At 52.2% G+C, this 22,399-nt stretch overlaps 2 protein-coding genes across 2 annotated transcripts in view; one reads left to right on the top strand and one right to left on the bottom strand.

Moving 5' to 3' along the window:
* Brme1 (break repair meiotic recombinase recruitment factor 1) overlaps positions 1 to 22,399 on the top strand; it is a 55,143-nt gene that overhangs the window by 21,280 nt on the left and 11,464 nt on the right. The window contains exon 8 of the mRNA XM_060392367.1: positions 5,961 to 6,050. Coding sequence (XP_060248350.1) covers positions 5,961 to 6,015 — 55 coding nt within the window. The 3' untranslated portion in view covers positions 6,016 to 6,050. The remainder of the gene's footprint in view (positions 1 to 5,960; positions 6,051 to 22,399) is intronic.
* Positions 1,000 to 10,354, bottom strand: Nanos3 (nanos C2HC-type zinc finger 3). Its single transcript, XM_060392368.1, has one exon. It carries the CDS (start codon positions 3,914 to 3,916, stop codon positions 3,398 to 3,400), a length of 519 nt encoding a protein of 172 aa, XP_060248351.1. The 5' UTR covers positions 3,917 to 10,354; the 3' UTR covers positions 1,000 to 3,397.

The following is a 22,399-nucleotide window of genomic DNA, read 5'->3' as shown; positions in this document are numbered from 1 at the left end:
CCCCCCCCCAGTGCCACTCACAGACCCTGGGCTACTAAAAACCTTCCTCTTCCCTGGCTCCCAGACCATCCCAGGCCAGGAACAAAGGAATCCCTAGAAATCTAATTCCCATCTCCACTCAGACCCAGAAAAATATGGGCTGAGGCCAGTTAAATGCTTTCCTCAGCTTCCCCTACAGGACACGTGGAGCCGAAGAAGGCAGACAAAGGTGTAATCATCCACAGAGTGTATCCCCACCCCTATTAAGCCCAACATGGCATTTGTGCCAACCCGTGACACCCAGGAAGGTAGCAGTATCTCTTGAGGGACACTAACTTGGATCTCAGTAGTCCCCTCAAGTCCTGTGCACCTTCGTGCAAGGGGAGGGCTTCATTTTGCATATCAGTATGCAGTGGGTAGCTGGGAGTTTAATTATCTCACAGAGGCCCTAGGGGTGTCCGATCCTGGTTCAGCTCCCCAAGGTGACCCCAGGATTCAAAGAGCAGTTTGTCATGTGGGAGGTGGCAGTAAGGATGTGATCTGTAGAGTAGCGGTATCCCTGCCAGCCAGATTCATACCACCTTGTCCCAAGGCCAGGCTCCACTCAACATTTATTGGGTGCTGATGCAACAATACAAGCAAGACCAGGGTGGGGGCGGTCTCTGACAAGACTGTGCCCAGCCTCAGAGTCCTAAGCAAGGTCCAGTCTCCAGCATGCCTGTGTCCAGACCCTTGGCAAGGGTGCCACCACAGTCCTCCCCACTCCAAGCTCCTAGGCCGTAGTGGAGGGACAGTAGGCCGAGGGTGAAGGTCCAGAGGGCTTCCTGCCACTTTTGGAACCTGGAGGTTAAAAGCAGAGGAAAGAAATGCTGAGTGGCTCAAATGGCCAAGTGAGGTACCCACAGTGGCACCTATGGCCTCTCCCGGGCTGTTGCACCACCTAGTGGCCGTGCCTGGGGTTGTCATTCTGGGACACAGAGCTGAGCCAAAAGCATAGAAATGGTACTCAAGGCGGTGTCCCTGCCAGGCTGCAAGGGACCTTGCATCCCTTACACTCAGAAGAAAATGCTCAGCTCGCCGTGACAGTGTGCTGGTAAGGGCACCCTCCAATATCAGGGAGGTGTTCCTGTCACTTCAGAATTTAGAGACCATCACCTATGACTCCTCATTGCTGGCTTCTCCAGGCTGAATCCCTTTCAGACCTCATTGGGAGGGACAGGGCTGTGGTACAGCAGGCAGAAGGTCCTGGGTACCAGCCTCAGCATCAGACCAGCGACATAAAACTCTAAAAGGCAAGCATGGTAGCTCATGTCTGACCCAGCAATAGGGAGGCTGAGGCAAATTCAGGTCCACCTGGATCTATGTAAAGACACTGGCTCAAAAACCACTTCACAGAATGGCATTCTCACCTGTACAAAATCTGCCTCTAACTGGAGTTCCACGGAAAAGTTAAAGGAGATACCCCAGCCCACTGCCACCCTCTAGGAGCTCCCAGACAACCATGGAGGCAGCACACAGCCGATAACCAACCATGGTTCAGCAGCCAGCTGACTACCTCTTAGGCAAGTTCAGTGCCCCACCCACAAATTTAAGGTTTTCCTCCTGTGGGCCTGAAGAGCTATTAGACATGGAAACACCTGCCATCCTGCATTTCGCATGCTGATGCACACAATCTGAGCTACTAACAACAAAATATAAGAAACAAAAACAAGAAACCCCAGTGGGTAAGAATGCTCGCACTTCTGCAGAGGACCTGCGTTTGGTTCCCAGCACCCAGATGGCCACCACTCACAGCCAGTTGTGACTCAAGTGCCAGGGTTTCTCATACCATCCTCTGGATTACTTACAGGTGGTGCACATACATGCACACAGGCCAAAAACACATCTATACCCATGAAATAAAATTGTCTGCATCTCTTGAGGTCTGGTAAAGTGGCTCAGTAGGTATAAGCGACGTGTGGTCAAGCCTGACCATGTGAGTTCTGTCCCCCAGGACCAACACTGTGGAAGGAAAGAACTGATTCCTACAAGTTATGTGTGGATATGAGTGCATGTGCGCACACACACAAACACACACAACCACAAATAAATGTAACTTTCTAAAAAATAAATAATAAATAGGAAAGGAAATACCAGGACACCCTGCACTGGGGTGCCATTGCCCAACTGTAGACATTTGCTTCTGAGATCTTGGCCCTAGGGTTCATTAGCATATTAAGTATTAATAGGGCTAAGGAGCTTGCTCAGTGGTTGAGTCCTGGCTGCCCTTCTAGAGGACTGGTGTTCAATTTCTAGCACCCTCACGGTGACTCTTAACCAACTGGTTCCAGGGGAGCCCATCCCCTCAAGCATATGGACACAGCACACATGCAGGCAAACCACCCCCACACGTAAAATCTTTAAAAACCTTAGTTCCAGGTGATTCAGCCAGGCCCTGGAGAGTGGTGCTCTTCATTTGTGGGGGAGATGGAGAGGCCTCATATCTTAACACAGACCCACCATGAATGCACTTTCCAAACAGGGTCCAACTACAGTCTTCCCGGCCCATCCCCCTACCCAACCCTCCTGGCTGGGAGCTGGGCCTACAGGCCCAAGGCAGCCACCTTCCTGGAGCTCTGGAACCCCTTGGTTCTAGTCTGATGCTCCTGCCAGAACTCTGATAAAGCGGCCTTGACCATCCCTGCCTACCCCACTACACCCCATGTTTGTGCCTGTGGAGGTCAGAGGACAACTTGAAAGATGTCCGTTCTCTCCTTCAACCATATAGATCCTAGAAACAAACTTGGGTTTTGCGGGTTAGAGGCAGTCTTTACTCACTGAGTCATCTTGCTGATTCTGGAAACTTATTTTTTATGGTACTGACTGGGGAGCAAACTCCAAACTCCCAAAGGTGACACCTGAAGATCCAGTGATTCCTAGCCACCCCACAGCATACACCCATACCCAGTCACACTTCCACTCCCCAGGCCCAAACTGAAGACCTTAAGACTCCTACAAGTCACCTCCTCCAGGAAGCCTTTCTGGGATCCCCTCATCTGAGCCAACTGGCCCCCTGTCCAGGACTGTCTCATCTGCCACTCTACTGTCAGTTTCTTCACTGCTAATCCAGTACCCAGTGAGGAACAGACAGGAAAATATTACTTGGCAAATGAACAAATGATTTTAGGGTTCAGACAGGTTTATCAGCTTCCCCCCAAACTTTACAACTCCTGACCCCCAAGTAGAAAGCAGAGCTCACCATAACACCCACAGCATCTCTTAAGTACCACCCACTCCTGGGTTGCTCAGAGAGAATGACCTGTGAAAGGCCACACAGCAAGCATAGTACACCCCATGCTATCAGCTCAACACTGTGGGTCCCTCAGTTTCTAAGATACTGGCATCAAACACTTAAAAACACACCCCAAAATCCGAGAGCCTAGAATAGGTTCATTCTCCACCCTGTCCCTAAACCACCTGCACAGACACCTGCTGCTGTTTCTCCTCCTGGGCGGTAGCCAGCATCCTGTGTCTTTGCCTTGTCAGGCCGGGTCAGCTTTTTCCCTGCAGAGTTCCGGGTGGTGTAGCAGTAGACAGAAGTGTAGCCCTGGACGGTGAGTGGGCAGAAGCGTCGAGTGTGGGCATGCTCCTGAGTGGCTCCACACTGGGGACACACATAATCCCGCAAGATGGGACACAGCACCCGACCTGCCTCATCCTTCAGGACATGGGACTGATAGATGGCCCGAGACTCGCCATTGTGTTTGCAAAATGAGCATAAGCGTTCAGGAGCTGTTGAAGATTCTTTCCTGGCTTGCTGGCTTGCTGGGCTCGGCTTGGGCTCTGGCTTGGACTCTGGCTTGGGGTCCAGCCTTACACAAGGCTTCTCTTCCTCATGCAGAGCCCCAACCAGGTTTGCAAGACCCAGGTAATCTGTCCACAGATTGAAAGTCCCCATGGCTGGGCAGAGGAGCAGAGAAGAAAGCCTGCCTGGCTCCAACTACCCCTTCTTCCCTTCCCTGAGCTCAGACCTCTCTGGCTGCTTTTTTTTTTTTTTTTTTTTTTTCTTGAGGGGGTGTGAAAGGGTGGAGCAGGCAGGCTCTAGGGGGGGGTCTCTCATTGTCACTGGGGGCTTCTTACACACCTGCCCAGGGGGTATATGGTGTTTGTGTGGGCTGGAGGTAGCCAGAGGCAGATGGAGCCACTGAACCCCCAGGCTTCCCCAGATTCTCCTCCTCCTCCCTGTGGGAGGTCAACCCCTGCTTGCCTGTAGGTGAAGAGGTAGGTGGATGGCTGCGAATTCTGCCCCAGGGCCAAACACTTAGACTGATTCACTGATTTTTTTTTTCTCTCTCTCTCTCTTCCCCAACGCTGGGGAAGGGGCCGCGTAGCCTTGAGTTCTTGTTAGGTCAGGTGTTGCAGCAATCCCAGTGCCAAAGAAGGGGACCTCTGCACAGAGAGCTGGGTAGGGGGTGGGGAAGGCGGTGGGTAAATAAATCAAGAGCTGGGTCCCAAATCTGACTTTGGTAAGGAACTTTCATGCCCACTCCACAAGCCAAGAACTTAGTCATTAAGTGTGAATTAAAAGAAAAGAAAAAGAAAAGGAAAACATGACTGCTCCTAATGGGTAGAGGAAAAGGTTCTTTTGTAGATAAATGGACAGTTGTAAGAAAAGGCAGAGACATCTGAGAAAGTCCAGAGTGGACATGAACAGCAGACTGAGCCAGCTCATGTAAGAGGGGAACTAGAGCAGAGGCAAACAAAACAGAAAGCAGAAAGGGGTGTGTAACCAAAACGGCTGTGCTATATAGAAATCAGAGAGGCTAGGGGAAGGGAAAGCCCAGCCTATTTCCTTAACTAGAGAAGTTCAGGTAGGGTAAAAGGTATACCAGCCAGGAGGACCTCTGTAACAGGAAGGGACTGGGGGATGCTGGGAGAACGAAGCAGCCTGAGGCTTCGGCTTTGATAGGCACCTCAGCCATTTGCCCTGGGTTGGAGACCTTACAAAGTGGAGTTCCCACTTTTTCTCCTCCAGTTAGCTCACTTAGGAGCCTCCAGGTTGGGGGCTAGGAGCACGGAAGGAGGGGAAGAGCCCTCAAGCACCGGAGGGAGGGCAGGCTACAACTGGAATTTCCAACCCCACCTGTCAAAGGAGGCCTCAGTCTGAGCTCAAAATGTGAAATGTGTTTGTTTGGTTGGGAGTCAACCATTAGCTGTGTCAGACTTCCATCCCATTCATTCATTGGCCGCCCATCTGTCTGATACACACGTCCATCTACCAGTTCACCCATTCCAGAAGCCTCATTGAGCAGACATGCATCCTTTCAGGGAGTTTCTGGCCACCGAGCTTCACTTAAGGTTGCCCCAACCCCTAATCCTCCAGGGTTCCCAATTTCCAATTCCAGTCTGCCCATTGAGCTCCCAGGCACCAGTGCATCTCCTGGTGACAGGCTGAAGAATTTGGGGGCCATCTAAGGGGTCCTGTCCTTCCCGTTCCTGAGACGGCTGTTCGGCCCAGCCACAGTGACATTCATCCCCCGGTGGGTATGGCCTCCTCCTTACAACCCACCGACAACAATGAATGTTGATTGTGACCTTTGCTGTGGCCTGAGGGAGGGGTGGCAGGCTGCCTGGGGCTTTCCCAGATCTAGAATGTGGGGATAGTGATGGGGTAGACGGCAGTTCCAGGCCTCGGGGTCCACTCAACGGTCGATGGTTTGTCTGAGCTGCTCAAACTCACCGACAGGTTGAATGTTCCCCCAAACCCTTGGCAAGTTCTTGGTGAACTGAGTGGGGAGCGGGCCAGAGAGCGTCGGGAGCATATAGAGTGACGGAGAAGCCAAGGTCCCTTCGACTCAGGAAATCAGCCATCAGTTATTCAGTGTCAACTGTCTTTTTTGGAGACCCAGAGAAGCAGCACAAATCAAATCATAATTTAAAAAACGCAGCCCCTGAAACAGAGGCGACAATGTGCCTGTCTCAATTCATGTGCTTTATTTAAGGGCTGCATCCACGGCTGACATCGCAGTACTCTGGAGTCAGGAAGCTTGGGACTGACTGCGGCAGCAAATTCCAGGCCAGTCTGAGCTAAAGTGAGTTCCTGGGGAGGGCTATTCAGTGAGATAAAAAGAAGGAAAATCTTTCAAAGTGGACCTGAGAGGTGCAGATTCCCCTCACAGGTTAGTTGGAAAGACTGGTCCAAAAGAACACAAAGCTGGTAGATTCCTAGCCACCATTCTGGGAAGTCTGGTAGCCACCTGGTTCTGGCCTGGGGTGGGCATAGAAGCAACTGAAACGTAAACAAGTTACTTTAACACAATGTAACAGGGCTCCCTGGGCGAGGTAAATAAGTCTTTCAATACAATGTAGACCTTTCTGCCTTCCCATGGTCCTAAGCTTGGATTCTACCTTTCAGAGCCCACTGCAGCTTTTCCCAGCCTAAGAGTGAGCTGGGAAAGGAAGGCCTTGCCACCCACTCTGGGTCTGAAGCCTTCTAAATGGTTTAAGGAGGGGACAAGATTCCCCAGGCCTTTGGCTGTGAGTGTAGCCTCTGCTAACTTTGCTTTAACTGAACTCCTGACACCTCAGTGAGGGAGTGATGCCCCTGAAGGATCTCTTGAGGTCCCACAAGACAGATCAGGAGCACCCGAGTGGACTATGCTTGTGTGAAACTCTAGTGGGGCAGCACCAGTTTATGTAGCCCCAGACTTGCCCTCAATTCAAGTCTCTTCCAGGATCCACTAGGACTCAGCTTCCAGATTCCACCACCTGAGAGCTTAGGTCCTGTCTAGTACCTCATTGTGGTTCCTGAGCACCCCAGAGTCCCCTAGAAGTTTAGCTCCTTCCAAGGTCCACCCCAACCTGCACACCCAAACCAGGCCCCTGACCCCAGCAAGACTCAGGAAGCACTCCCACTTGGTAGAGCCCTTACCATGCTTCCTGGCCCGTGTACCTGGCCAGCAGCGCCCTCTTTCCGGCCAGGGGCTAAGGGGCAGCCCTACCACTGCCTTGGGAAAGGTGAGTCTCCTGCCTTGAGCGCTCTCAGCCCTGAGGAAGTTATCACCTAGACAGGTCAGAGGTAAGCCAGGCGCCCGGGCTTTGCACAGATCACCGCTGTACTTCAGGGGAAGGGAATGCTTCCTGGTCAGAACAGTTTTTAGGGAATTCCTGAAAGCTAAAATTGATGTTTATGAGGCACACAAGATACTCTAGGCAGTGAGGGTCATCCTTCAGACAACCCTCTTTTATTCTGTTAAGTCCACTTTGCTTATTTCCCCCTGCCGAACTTTTGTCCTTACGCAATGGGTGGTGTCTGCTAGAGACATTCCCAGCAGGACAGCATTGCCTGTGGGAGTCTGGCGGAGGGGAAGGGGGCGTGGCGTGATGGAGATGCCTGGCCCCGCCCCCTCCTGTTCTCTTTGTCTGCAGGCGTGGTGCAGGCTTCCCGCCCTCGGTGTCTGTTTGCGCTTTGCCTGCCCTTTGTCAGCGGGGGTCGCCTGTCTGGGTCTGCCTGCACCCTTCCTGGGCGTTTGTGCGTCTGCCCCTTTTCTTCCCGGTGCGGCTCCGGGAGGTGGTTCGCAGGCATGCCCCTGGTGTGTGGGGATCACAACCCTGACCCGAGTTCCAGTGTCTGGGGGCTGATAGCATACTTCCCGCCATGTGTCTGCTACGTGCTTGGGCAGGAGGTTTAACTTTGAAGTTCCGTAGGGGAAATGGGCGGGGGCGGGGGGGGGCGATCTCCAGGTCCTGGTGCAGGGTCACTGCGGCCGGCCGGGCAGTCATCTTGGGAATGACCCAGGTGGGTCCTGCCCCATGCTCACTCTGAGCAGCAAACAAAGCTGGGGAACTAGAAGTCAGGTTGAGGTGAAATGCCAGTCCCAGCCAGTGGGGAAGGAGTAGTGGATGGGTCAGCTGTCTGCTGTGTTCTGCCCCTGTGGTCTGCAAGTGTTCAGAGTGTGTGCTTGTTTGTAAGTCAGTGGGGCAGAAGGGAAGAGAGTAGGTAGGCCTGGAAACAGCCTATTATTGGGAGTACAGTGACAAGACAGGCGGGAATCTCCATAGGGTCACACCGGTGGCCCAGGTTGCCAGACCTCTTTTTGCCACATTTATGTGGATCCTGGGGTACCCACCCTTCCTTCCCAAGCTTCTCCAGGGCTTCCAAGATACTCAGGTCTTTCATGGGGGTACTCAAACAGGAACTCACATGTCCTACCCAGCCTGGGTGTAGTGAGTGGGCCAGAAACTCAAATTTTCAGACTGGCTGGATGTGAGGAGGGGTCTGGCCGTTCCTGGGTTAGGGGCTATGATGAAAGGCTGATGGGAACTCCAGATAAGCTTTTGAACTTCTTTAGCTCAAGGTGCAGAGTGGTCCTGGTTATGCATCAAGAGGCTGTCTACACAAACTCATTTGTCTACTGTATACTCCTGTTGGGGGTCTAAACTATTCCCTGGGGCTAAAGGGAGCTCACTTGGGGGTGGGGTGTGTCTGGGTGTGTGTGAGTGCCACAGTGGGTGATACTACTAGTGTGCCTGTTAGTATATGCAGTCACTTCTGGGGCTTGTTTACAGGTAGACATCAGCATTGTAGGTGGCTATGTCAAGTTCATTGTGTGTGACTGCAGGCCCATGTGTGAACAGGTGTATGTGGGCGTCTGGGGTTCGTTAGAGTACTGGGTGACTGTAGACTGTCAGCCGATGATGGCGTCCTTCAGGCCCAGCCCCGCTCAAATATCAGCTGTGTTAAGGAAGGGAATTCACTGAGTCACACGTATGTCCCCAGAGCTAACTGCTGCCTGGCACATGGTAGCTGCTTTATAAGTGTTGTTGGACATGGTGGCTGTGGGACCTGTCACCTCTGTACTTGGAGGCAGAACACCTTTAACCCCAGCTCTGCAGAGGAAGACAGATCTGAATTTGAGGCCAACCAACCTGGTCTACATAGAATGAGTTTCAGTGCAGACAGGCTCTCCATAGTGACACCTTGTCTCAGAAACAGCAGCATACTGAATTGTTGCATAGCCACATAAAGACCCCGAGTGTCCTTTCCCTGGGTGTCTGTGTGCATGTAACCATTAATGTCTGGGATCTCTGCGTGGTGAAAGCATTAGGGTAAACGACCATGGATGGAGGGTCCATGGGTTGGCTTTTTTTTGTTTGTTTTGATGTTGAGCAACCCCAGGGCCTTGTCATAATGCCAAGTCAGTGCAGTGCTTTACCACTAAGCAACATCCCTAGATTTTTTTTTTTTTTTTTTTTTTGTGGAGGTTTTTTTTTTTTGTTTGAGACAGGGTCTCCCAAGTATATCCCTGGTTGGCCTGAAACTCACAATACAGACAGGAATACTGGCAGGAACTCAAGAGATCTGTTTGCTTCTACCTCACAAATGGTGGAATTAAAACTATGCTCCATCACACCTGGATTCCATTTTTTTTTCCCCCTAGGATTGTCTCTAAATTGCCCAAATTGGCCTCAGATTCACTCTGAAGCCCACATAGGCTTTGGGTCTGCCATCCTCCTGTCTCAGTCTCCCAAGGGCTAGGAAGACAAGCCTGTGCCACCAGGTCCAGCTCCATAAGGAGCCATGGCTTTATGGGTGACTGTCTCTGTGGGCATCTGTGCCAACATGCACATGTGTGTTCTGTTGACTGTCAGGGTGGCTGGGACGTCTTTGGGCTCATGTGAGGGGTGTCCTTGTTTGGAAGTGTTTGTTGCAAACTAAGTTACTATGGGGACCATCCTGCACCTGTGGTTGTCAGTTATTCTGGGTATGTGAGTGACCGAGTGAGGGTGGGCACCACCAGTGTCTCCACATTGTGCCTTTGCAGGGGTGTCTTCCGGCCTTTGTGGGTGCAGTGTGTTCACGGGTGTTGCTGGCATGGTCGACTGTGGCTGAGGGAATAAGATTAACGGGGCAGTGTGTGTCTGTGTCAGGCCATATGGCTTTTAGGACTTCGGTGACTTGAGACTAATTTTGGTTTGGCAAGTGCGGCTGTGAGCGGTGGGGGATGGGTGGGAAGGAAATGCGGGAACCCAAGTGTGATGGGGGTACTTTACTAGCCCCCAGTTAGCCAAAGAGGTGCCTTCTGCAGCTCCCAGCCCCAGCATGCTTACCCTCCGGGGCGAGGTCCCCGGGAAGGGTGCCTGGTCGCTTTAAAGCTAGAGCTCCTCAGCAGAGTGATCGGGGCCATCTTTCCTTTCTGCGGCCACTTTTGGAGGGTGGGATCCAGTCGGCAAACCTTGTCCCCCACAATCACCGTGCAGACGCGGTCCGTGTCCCCGGCCGGAGGCGGCCTCCCTCCCCGCGCCCCGAGAACAAAGCGCCCCGGCCCCGCGCCCCGATCGCCCGGCCCAAGCGCTCGCGGCCGCCTCCGGGTGCAGGCGGCGTCCCGGGCCATAGGGCCGGGAACAATGGAGGCCTCGGCCGTGGCCGTGACCGGCAGGTGCGCCCCCAGCCCCGGCCCGCGCTCACCTCGTCTCCGCCGCTGCAGCGCCCTCCGCTCGGTCAGGGCCCGGGAGCCCACCCGGCCGCCCGCGCGGGAAGGGACCGAGCGGTTCGAACCCGCGGCCACGCGCCCGCGCCCCCGAGGCCCCCCGCGCGGCGCTCGCGGATGGGTCCAGCTGCGGCCGTGCGCGCCCCGGGCCGCCGGCAAGCCCCCGCGCTCCAGGCTGCGGCTCGCGGGGGACCCGGGGTGCGGGCAGGGACCCGGGCTGCACGCAGCCCTCCAGGCGCGGCGGGAGCACGCGCGCACAAAGGCACGCGGGCCACAGACAGGGAAGGTGCGCGGGGGGCCTCGGGGCGCACGCCAGCCGGACGAAGGGGGTGGCGGCCACACACGTAGGGACACCTGGGAACGGAGGCGCCTCTTTGAGGGACAGCGGGGAATGTTCTTAAAACGGAATATGCCCAGCCGGAGCCCAGGTTCACAGATCACACCCCACCGTGTACGTACAGCCGGGGCACAGCCCAGGGGAACCTGAAGATTAAGATGCAAAACCAGAACGGCGCTGGTGAGCCCGCCCACTCCTGTAAAGCCTGGCACTGAGGAGGCTGAAGCCGGAGTGTACCGCTGTTTCAAGCCTGACTACCAAGTTTCCGACCAACCTGCGCTGTACTGGGAGGCTCTGTCTCAAAACAAACAAAAGCAAATAAACCAGAGCACGTCCACGGGGTCCACCAGACAGTTTCCGGGCACACGCAGTTAATGGGCACACAAACGGACGTGCAGCCGTTCATGGTTGAAGCAGGACCTCCAGGTACTTGGTAGGACCCAGCACTTGCTTCTCCGACCATGGGGCACAACCATGCACGCAGTCTGGTTGTGCAAGCTCCTCCTGGGGTGGGCACAGAGGTGGGAGGAAAACGGGTCCGCCAGGGATGCAGATGCAGAACCCCACAGTGGCAGCTACAGGAGCACCACCCAGGCACGGCGCCTTGGCTGAGCCCCTCCAGGACCTTCACACAGAGCCCCAAGTGCTCCCGACACACCTAGTTCTACCACAGCCTCAGCTGGCTGGGAGGAGGTCAAGGCAGCCTGGGGCTGAGCCGACAGAGGACCCTGTCTGTATGTACAATCCACTCAAGTCCCAGGGCTGAAGACCTGGTGCCCCTCAAAACCCCAGTTACCTTTGTGGGGCTCCAGCCCTGGTATTCCTGGCCTGCCTTTAACTCCGTATTTTATTTGTGCCTCAGTTTCTCCTTGATAGGCTGCCAGACATCCTCCTACTTAGGAGGACAAGTCCCTGCTGGCCCAGGAAGGCTCCCTGGGGTGGAGAGTGAGGCATCTGCAAGGAGGTAAATGGGAAAGTGGGATAATTTGGAGGCTGATGTGGCTCAAGTAGGCAGAAAGGCCTGGGTTCCATCCTAGCACAGCACAGCCGAGCATGCTTGTGCAGCACAGCTCTACACGTGTTCGAGGCCAGCCTGGTCTACAGAGTGAGTTTCAGGAGAGCCAGGGCTACACAGAGAAAGTCTGCCTCAAAAAAAAAAAAAAATCCAAAACACCTAATGGTAACTGGACCTTCACAGATGAGGTCAGCTTTGTGACCTCATCCTTTTCCTGTTCCCTTCCACGAAGTCAAGACTGCCCTTGAACTTCTGATTCTCCTGCCTCCACTTCCCAAGTGCTGGGATCACAGGCACTGCCACCATGCCCAGCCTGGGAGGGGTTTTGGAATACACAGCATCTGTTCATTCGCTCAGTCATAGCTCTCAGTTTGGAGAGACAGCACTAGGACAGGCTCCTCAACTTCATTTCGGATCTTCCCTCAGAGCTGCAAAGACTGACGTCTCAGAGCCAAACCAGCAAAGTTGGTGAAGGGGAGGTTGTCTTTTTCACGGACGGACAATGAGAAGCAGAGCGGCAAGACCCTAGGCAGCACAGCCACAACAGCCAGGGATTCTGTGTTTTTCTGTGGTTTCCCCAGCTGGGTTTTCCTGCCTGTTTAGTGGCCCTTAGGGGGCAGCAGACTCCAGCGCGCCTCAGTTTTTGGGTCAGGCTGACCTTTAGTGAGCTTTCCCTCGCATAGCAAATGAGGATTTGCCTCGATCTCCTGCCCCAGTCTGGGAAACGGTCCCCTCTGCTCCCCGATTCCTCACCCCTAAAATGCTGAAAAAGCTCTTTCAAAATAGCCCCACCCCTAGAAATGACGTTTGCTCCAGGCTCACTCTCAGCGCGTCTCGGAACGTCTGGCTTCTCTTCCTGTGGTTTATTCAGTGGGCCCGGGCAGGCGCCTTTGCGTTCCAGAGCCGCTTACTGAACGGAAAGAGGATTTCTGACCACTAGCCGGGTGGCCAGTCTGCGTTCCGGTTGCCATCCCCTCGGGAGGCAGAATGGGAGCGGCAGGCAAGCCGGTGCCTGGACCGCTGGCCCGAAGACTCTGTCCTTCCCGATTATTTCTTGCGAGCTTCCCCGCCTCTCTGGGGCCTCCTTGGGGACCCAGATGTGGCCGCCCTGGGCTTCAGCATCCCACAGTCCCGGAGTCGGCGTCGCCCACAGGTGCTCAAAAGCTTGCGCCTGATTCGCACACTTAGAAGTAGTCGGGGAAGTCAGGAGCTGCCTCCTCTGCACCCCTATGGGGCCGGGCGGCGACAGGCACGCCCTGGAGCCAGCCTCTGCCACCTGCGCTGTCTGCAGTGACAGCGGTACCATCTTCCCAGCTGCAGAGGCCAAACCCTTCAGAAACGTGCGGTGAATATTCAGGTTCGCTCTCTTGTTTCCTGTGTATACATCTAGAACCCTGCTCTCCTTCAGAGCCCCCACTGCGTTCCCCTTATCATCGCTCCTGGACTACTCCATTCACTACCTGCTGGTCTTTTCGCCCTCTCCAGCTGTTCCCTCGTGGCCACTAGAGGGTGCTTGTATCACCCAAGGCTGCTTCTCAGAACTAAAGCCAAGGCTTGCACAAGGCTATATATTGTCCACCGGGCCCCAGCCGGCCCTCACTTCCTCCATTGCCCACCTCTCTGCCCGCCTGCCCGGCCTTAAGCTGAACAGGGCCTTGGCGCAAGCTGTTTCTGCCACCAGGGGGCTGCATACCCCAAGTGCTGGGACTGAAGGCCTGCCCACCACCCCTATCACCACTTGTTCACTTTTGAACACCGGGAAACCTGGCGCTTCTATTAGGACAGCCTAGCTTTCCTGTGAGCCCCAGGGGTCGTTCTGTCTTCACTTCCCCAGTGTGGAGATTACACACCTGCCACTACCCCAGCTGTTAGAATTGTTTTTTTTCTACAATCTCCCTCCATCCCAGCACTCTGGAGACAGAGACAGGTGAATCTCCGTGAGTTTGAAAACAGCCTGCACTAGTTCTAAATAAGCCACAGTTATATGGTGAGACTCTTCAAATTTTTTTTTCTTAGTGTGTGTTGTGTGTTCAGAGTACAACTTGAAGGAGGTGCTTCTCTCCTTCCTTCATGTGAGGACAGACCTCCGGAACTCAGGATGCCAGGCTTGGTCACCAGCCCGGGTCTGCCTTCTTATTTATGAGTTTATGTTAAGCGCTTTACTGACCGAGCTTTCTCTCCAGTCTCCTCTCCTTTTCTCCCTCTCTACCTCTTTCTTTCTGTTTCCTCCTCTCCACTCTTCATCTTTCTCCACTTCACGCCTGCCCTTCTGCCTGTAGACCAGGCTGCCCTTGAGCTCTGTATCTCAGCTGCCCTTCCTGTTCTCTGTCTGTCTGTCTGTCTGTCTGTCGGACCCATGCATATCTAGTTCAAGTTGAGGGTCTGCTTCTTGTTTTTTGTTTGTTTGTTTTTTTTCCATGACTAGGGATTGTCTTGTGCATTCTAGGCAAGCGCTACCCCTGAGTTGGAGCCCCAGCCCTTCAGGGCAAGCACTGTGGTCTTCACCCCTCTTGTCATTAAGAGCATCTGTTGAGCCCCCAGTAGTCCATAATTGGCAGGAAGCAGAACAAAGGTCTCCTGGGAGAGGGGCAGACATGCAGCAGGTAGCCCTGTGGAGTCTGCTGCTCTGAGAACACGGGGGGGGGGGGGGGGGGGGGGGCATGGAGCCTGTGGGAAAGGCTCCAGGCAGGAGGCCTGAAAACCAGAGAGGCTGTGGGGGAGGGCTGTGGAGAGTGAGAAGGCTTGGCTGTGGAGGACAATGCTTGGGAGTCTCCTTCCATCACGCAGGTTTTGGGGATCAAATGCAAACCGTTAGGCAAATGACCTGACCCTGTGAGTCTTCTCATCAGCCACATTTTATTTTTTATTCTTTAGACAGGTACATTGAGATATTCTTTAATATACACTAAGATTTACACTTTCTATAGCACTAAGGTTGTTTTTGCTTTTAATTTTTCATTTATTATTATTATTTTGGTGTGTGTGCTTATGTTCTTGAGAAAGTATTTTTACTGTGGAGGCCAGGCTTACCTCTGTCTGACTCCTGATCCTCCTGCCTCAGCCTCCCAAGGGTCCAACTGTTAGTGGAATTTCATGCAATTGGTGTCCACATGGCCAGTGGCACCAGGGCTAGCAGGCCCAAGCCTTAGGGGCCCGTCTGCCCTCGTTGGTGCCACATCACATCCTGTCTGCACTGGAAACTTCAGTACCGGCTTCCTTGGGGATTTCTCTCCCTCCCTCCCTTCCTTCCGTGGGGGCGGGATGGAATCCAGGGACTTACTGTAGCTACGCCCTTTCATGTCAATGCCTGTTTCCTAAGAACTGCTCCTCTTCGCTTTGCACACACAAAAACTTGTATACCAAGCCAGACACGTTAGTGCATACCCAGAATCCCAGCTGCTAGGGAGGCTGAGGCAGGAGGCTTCAAAGTTCAAAGCCAATCTGGATTAGAAAGTGAGTTTCAGGCCAGCCGGGTAAATTTGATTAGACCTCATCTTGATTTTTTTTTTCCTTTCCTTTCTTCCCCCCTGCCCCACCAACTTGTGTTTTGTTTTTCCAGACAAGGTTTCTCTGTGTAGCTTTGGCTGTCCTGGAACTCACTCTGTAGACCAGGCCCCAAACTCACAGAGATCTGCCTGCCTCTGCCTCCCACGTGTTGGGACTAAAGGCGTGTGCTACTACCACCTGGCTAAATTTTTTAGTTCTGATCACTTGTTTAGCGTATGTGAGTACCAGGCTTAATTCCCTAACACATCATCATCGTTGCCAGCTCATCAGAGTGTAGTCTCCACGGTCAGTGTAGTGCAAGGACAGGAAGAACTGGGTTGATGTGTGCTGCCTGCGGAGTGAAGATGCCTCACAAAGACTGAGAGCCAGGGTTGCAGGGGCTGGCGTCTGGAGAGAAAAAGGAACTGAGCACTAATGAACTCAGGGTGTTGTTTTCTTTGGGGGGGGGGTGTGTGAAAAGTTCTGAAATGGATTGTGGGCAAAGTGTGCCATCCCTACCTGTGGTCCCAGCTATTTGGAAGGCCGAGGCAGGAGGGCCCCATGATATCTAGTGGTCAACACTAGTGTAGGTGACACAGCCAGACTAAAAAAAGTGTCAAGTCATAGGGCTAGAATGTTGGCTCAGTGGTTAAAAGCACTGGCTGCTCTTCCAATTCCTCTCACCCACATGGTGTTCACAGCCGTTAATAATGCCGGGTCTTTGAGATCTGATGCCCTTTGCTGGACTCAGTGAGCACTGCACACATGGTGCACTCAGGTAAACCACACACATAAAATGAAAAAGTGTCAAAAGGTATAGACAATGAGGTACAGGCCTGTAATCTTAGCAATCAGGCCAGTCAGAGCTACCAAGTGAGTCTTTGTTTCAAAATAAACAAACCAAAAATTATTTTGTTATTTAAAATTTTGTTTTCATTATTTCAAGACATTTTCTCTGTGTGGCGCTGGCTGTGGTGGACTGGCTCTGCAGACCAGGCTGACCTCGATCTCAGACCTGCCTGCCTCAGCCTCCTGAGTGCCCGCACTAAAGCTGTGCGCCACCGCATTCAGCAAATATTTTTTAAATTATGTTTGTGGAGAGGTACGCACACATGAGTACCATGCTCATGGAGACCAGGAGAGGGTACTGGAGGCCCTGGAGCTGGAGTTATAGGCTGCCGTGAGTGGAGGGTGTGTGGGCATGGGTGCTGGGAGCAGAACTCAGATCCTCTACAAGAGCAGTACTTGCTCTTTTTTTAAAATGCTATTCATTTTTATTTTAAGTACATTGGTGTTTGACTGCATATATGTCTGTGTGGGGGTGTTGGATCCCCTGGAACAGGAATTACAGTTGTGAGCTGCCATGTGATTGCTGGGAATTGAACTCAGGACCTCTGGAAGAGCAGACAGTGCTCTTAACCACTGAGCAATCTCTCCAGCCCTAGTACTTATTCTTAAGTTGAGGGTCTGAACAGCAACCAAATAAAATAAAACAACAATGTGTGATGCTCTGCCCACATCTGTGTATGTATACTCTGGTACACTTGGACTCATTATCAACTTAGTTGTGTGTGAGTTCTTTTCTTCTAAATATTTATTTATTGGGGAGTGCATACAGCGTGTCTAGGGACACCAGTGGAAATCAGAAGGAAAGTTTTTGGGAGCCTGTTCTCTTCGCACCATGTGGTATTGGGGATCAAATAGTGGAATCTTATTTCCTTCGGCAGGATCTCACCATGTGCCCTGAATGGCCTAAAACTCGTGCTGTAAACCAGGCTGGCTTCAGAGTTACAGAGATCTGTTTGCCTCTGTCTCCCAAGTCCTGGGATTAAAGGAGTGGAGCATAGTGAATTCTGCTTCCATTTAGCTTCTTTTAAAACAGTTTTATTGCCATCAGACTCAGTTTTAAAACACCCTGATTGGGGCTGGAGAGATGACTCAGAAGTTAAGAGCACTATTGGCTCTTCCAGAGTCCTGAGTTCAATTCACATGAAGTGCTAATATACATAAAATACATGAACAAGTTTTCCCCTTCAAGACAGGCTCTCTCTATGTAGCCCTGACTCTCCTAGAACTCTCTGTAGACCAGGCTGGCCATGAGCTCAGAGACCTGTTCGCCTCCCCCCAGTGCTGGGATTAAAGGTGTGGGCCGCCAGGCCTGGCCATAAATACAAATAACGACCCACTTTGTACAACTACTTTTTAAAAATTTGTTTTGTTTTTGGGGACAGGGTTTCTCTGTGTAGTCTTGGCTGTCCTAAGACTTGGCTGTCTTGGCTGTCCACTTTGTAGACCAGGCTGGCCTGGCACTCAGAGATCCTCCTGCCTCTGTCCCCCAGAGTGCTGGCATTACAGGCAAGCACCATTGTGCCTGGCTCAAATAACTGCTTTTTGATGTTTTATTAAACTTTTATTTATTTATTATGTATGTGTGTTTTCCCTGTGTGCATGCCTAAGACAATGACTGATTCTCTGGAACTGGCCTTACTGCTGTGAGTAGCCATGAGGGTGCTGGGAATTGAACCTAGGTCTTCATCTGAGCCATCTCTCCAGGTGTCTCCCCTACCCCACACCTTTGAGATGTGGGTTTCATTCTGTATCTCTGGCAGGCCTGGAACTTGCTATGTAGACCAGGCTGGCTTTGAACTCAGGGACAGCCACCTGCCTGAGTGCTAGGACTAAAAGTATGTATTCCCAAACCAGCACCCATGTGGAGGCTTCTTGGGATTCCCTGGCCTGGAAGACTTGTCTGTGTCACGCCTGAGAAGGCGCCAAGGTCTCAAGGACAGTAGGCCTTCTCAGGCTAGAGGTCCTGAAAAATGGGGAGAGGCCTCCAGCCCCGGCTTTCCCTGTAGGCATTAGACAGTCTGAGTCAATTAGCCCGCTGTGTGCGTGGGCCCTGCAAAAAAAAAAACAAAAACAAAAACAAAAAACAAAACAAAAAACAAACCGATCCTCTGCTGCCCTGGCAGGGACTCAGGCGGCCAGAAAGCCCCCTCCCCGGGGATGCCAGGCCATGGATGGTGACTTTTCACTTCTGTGGCAGATACCCAGGCCCAGGCCAGGTTCCTGGGGGTGGCCCAGAAGTATCTTGGTCCCACAGCAAGGACCTGAGAGGGCACTAGGGCTGGGTGCGGATGAGGAGCTCTTCTCAAAGATCCTTTGTAGGAGCGGCTGATGGAGGAGGTGCCGGGGACCCCGCCCTGTGACTCAGCCTCATTGCTGGGCAGTGACTCATGCCCAGGCCCCCTCCGAGCCACCCGCAGCAGGTGCTGCCCGCTCCAGCTTCCACAAGTGTCCTTTACAGTCCCTTCCATGGCAACTACTCCGGCCTATGACCCACACTCACTTCCGGGAGTGCCCACGTAGCTCTGACTGCCTTGGGCTGCTGGGTGCGACCGAAGAGGGCACCTACACCCTGCCCCTCCTGTGGCAACGGGCTGGGCTCCCGGGATGTCCTAGCCTTTGACTCACTTTTGATACATGAAATTCTCAAACCGGATTGGAGGTAGCCTTTTCCTGAGTCCTTTAGAAAGTGAGGAAACTGAGGCTACGGAATTTGGTGCAGGCAGTAGACTCAAAGTGGGTCAGTACTTCTGCAACGAGGCCTCCATTTTACTCATGTGAAAGGTAAACTGAGGCAGCAACCCAAAGCCCAGGCCTGCCCGGCTCCGCCCCCGCCGCAGTCCTCTCTTTGCCGCCAGCCCTGGGCTGCCTGCCAGCCCGCCCGGCGCCCGCCCGTCCGCGTCACGCCGCGGTGAGTCATTGCCTGCCCCGCCCCCGCACCAACAAACAGCGCGTTGCCTGGCAACGGCGGCCGACCATCTCCTTGGACCTGGGTTCGAGCCTCCAGCCAGGGCAGGAGCCAGGCCCTCGCCTGGAGACTTTTCCTGCGTTGGGGTTCAGACCAGGTCTGCAGTTCCGATGTGTACAGAAGGTTCAGGAGACCGCTGTGGTTTGAGAACAATGGAGTTCTAAGTAGACTCACCGCTGGGTCCCTGAGGAAAGGCCCGTGGGAACTGGACCTCGCCAGTTAGAGTTGCCCTTGTAGAAGCAGACTGCTTGGGTGGATGGCAGTCCAAAGTCTGCACAGGGGCATTTCCATTTCTGCTAAACGCCCCGATTCTAGGCAGGTGCTTGACCTCTGTTATTAACAAGTTAATTTTTGGTGTGGGGGGGTGTTGCTTGATTAGACAAGATATCTTGAGGTATAGGCTAACCTGGAACTCACTGTGTAGCTAAGGATGACTTCTGTCTCCTGACCCTCCCACCTCCCCGTGACTGGGCATTCCTAGTCTGAGATGGGAGACGGCCTCAAAGCACTGACATCTCTTGAGGACAGAATCCCTGATGTGTGACTTGAATGGTTGCTGGAATTGTTGTGTCTGGAATCTTCTAGTCCACACTGGAGCTGGGCGCTTCGCTGGAGCTCTGGACACAGACAGCTAAACCCTTCCTATGCTACCTTCCCTGAGGAAGCAGAGAAACCTCCCTAAGTGTCAGTGTCAATATCTTACTTTGGGCTCCTGGTACCCCATAATAGTCATTAGTCACCTGGCCTTCTTTTCTTTTCTAAGATTTATTTATTTATACATATGAGCACTCTGTTTGTTTGCATGTTTGCCTACATGGCAAAAGAAAGTATCAGGTCCCTTTATAGATGGTTCTGAGCCACCATGTGGTTGCTGGGAATTGAACTCAGGACCTCTAGGAAGAGCAGACAGTGCTCTTAACCGCTGAGTCATCTCTTCAGCCCTCACCTAGCCTTCATAACAACTGCCTAAAAGGAGATGGTTAAGAGCATTTGCTGCTCCTGCAGGGGACCTGAGGTCAGTTTCCACCACTTAAGACTGGTGGCTTGCAACTTCTTGTAACTCCAGTTCCAAGGGATCCCATGCCACCTTCTGGCCACTGAGGGCATCTGCACTCATGTGCACATACTCCTGTCCACACACATATAGTCATAATTTTAATTTCTAAATTTTAGGTTTATTTATTTTATGTGTATGAGTATTTTGTCCACATGCATGTATGTGCACCCCATGTGAAAATCAGAAGTGGGTGCTGGATCCCCAGAAATTGGAGTTATAGGCAGATGTAATCTTAACCCCCCCAGCCATATCTCCAGCACCACATATACTCATAATTAAAAAAATAAAATCTTAAAAAAATATCTACAACACGATGCTCTGGGAGGCAGGGGCAGGAGGACTGTCTCAAGTTAAAGGCCAGGCTTAGCTATATAGTGAGTTCCATCAAGCCCAGACTACACAGCCAAACCTTGTCTCAACTTCCACTGCAAATAAAAAGGAATGTTTAGACGGCATGTTTACAGGGTGCACACCTGTAACCCCGGAATTTGGGAAGCTGAGGTGGGGCTGGGGTCCCCACTGGTCCTGCACACAGACAAACACATTTTATTTTTTTGAATTTTTGTTTGTTTTGAGACAGTGTTTTTCTATGCAGTTTTGGCCCTCCTGGAACTCACTCTGCAGATCAGGCTGGCTTCGAACCCACAAAGATCCTCCTGCCTCTGCCTCCCGAGTGCTGGCATTAAAGGTGTGTGACACAACCGCCTGGCAATAAAATGTATTTTTGAAAAATTCATGCTGGAGCATGAGTGTGGTGGCGCACGCCTGTAGTCCCAGCACTCAGGAGACAGAGGCAGGCGGGTCTCTGTGAGTTCAAGGCCAGCCTGGTCTACAAAGCAAAGTGAGTCCAGGACAGCCAGAGCTACACAGAGAAACCCTAACCCAAAAAAACAAAAATAAATTAAAGAAAAAGAGAGAGAGAGAGAGAGAGGTGGAGAGATGGCTCAGCAGTTAAAAGCACTGTCTGCTCTTCCAGAGGTCCTGAGTTCAATTCCCAGAAACCACATGGTGGCTCAGAACCATACTGGGATCTGATGCCCTCTTCTGGCATGTGAGTGTACATGCAGATAGAGCTCTCATATACAATAAATAAATTAATAAAATCTTTTAAAATAAGTAAATAAATAAAATTCATGCTGAGCCAGGCAGTGATGGTTGCATTGCTTTAATCCCAGCACTCAGGAGGCAGAGGCAGGAGGATCTTTTTTAGTTCGAGGCCAGCCTGATCTACAGAGGGAGTTCTAGGCCAGCCAGGTTTACTTACTGAAACCCTGTTTCAAAACATACTTTAACTACAATTAAAATAAAATGAAAAGCCCCTTTAGTTTTGAATTTAGAAAACAAAGTAGCTCATTTTAATATAATTTTTGTGTTTGTACAGTTGCCTCCTAAATATTGTACAGGCGTAGCTGGATATTTTGTTGTTACTGTTGTTTCTTTGAAATGGTCCTACAAGTGGCTGTCCTGGACTCGTTGTATAGACCACACTGGCTCAGATTTAGAGGGGCTTCTGCTTCTGCCTCCCAAGTGCTGGGATTAAGTAAACCAGACTCAAATTTACATACCTTAAAAAGGAAGAAAGCCGACCTAAAACAAGACTATGAAGCAAAGGCAGGCAAATTCCAGGACAACCAAGACTACGAAGAGAGACCCGGTCTCAAAAAACAAAAACAAACAAAAAGCGGGGGTGGTGCACACCTTTGATCCCAGCACTCGGGGAGGCAGAGGCAGGAGGATCTTTGTGAGCTCCAGGCCAGCCTGGTGTACAGAGGGAGTTCCAGGACAGCCAAGGCTACACAGTGAAACCCTGCCTCGAAAAACAAACAGACTAACAAACATAACAAAAAACTATGGCTGGGCCTGTAATTCCACCACTCAGAAGGCTGAAGATGGCTAGGAGTACCTCAGCCCTAAGCTCTACACTTAGTTCCAGCCTAGGAACTAAGTTTCCTACAGGAGGAAACCTTGTCTTCCAAAACACACCCTCCCCGCCCAGCGAAACAAAGACGTAGAGTGTATTTGGAAATCGAATGGAACTGCATGCTTTGTGGTCTGGAAACCCCACTTGGGGGTGGGGGGTATGAAGCACACCTGGAGCTAAAGTCATTTAATTGTCTTTGGCGCCAACTTGGGGTCCCTCCCTGCACCTAGCAGAAGCCAGTGGATGCGAATCTGTTCCCATTACACAGAGGTTAGGTGAGGCCGGGGGAGATTATCACCAGTTTTTAAGTACGTGGGTGAT

This window comes from Meriones unguiculatus, chromosome 10 (assembly GCF_030254825.1).
Source record: "Meriones unguiculatus strain TT.TT164.6M chromosome 10, Bangor_MerUng_6.1, whole genome shotgun sequence".
Lineage (NCBI taxonomy): Eukaryota > Metazoa > Chordata > Mammalia > Rodentia > Muridae > Meriones > Meriones unguiculatus.
This window is presented reverse-complemented; position numbering and strand designations above follow the sequence as displayed.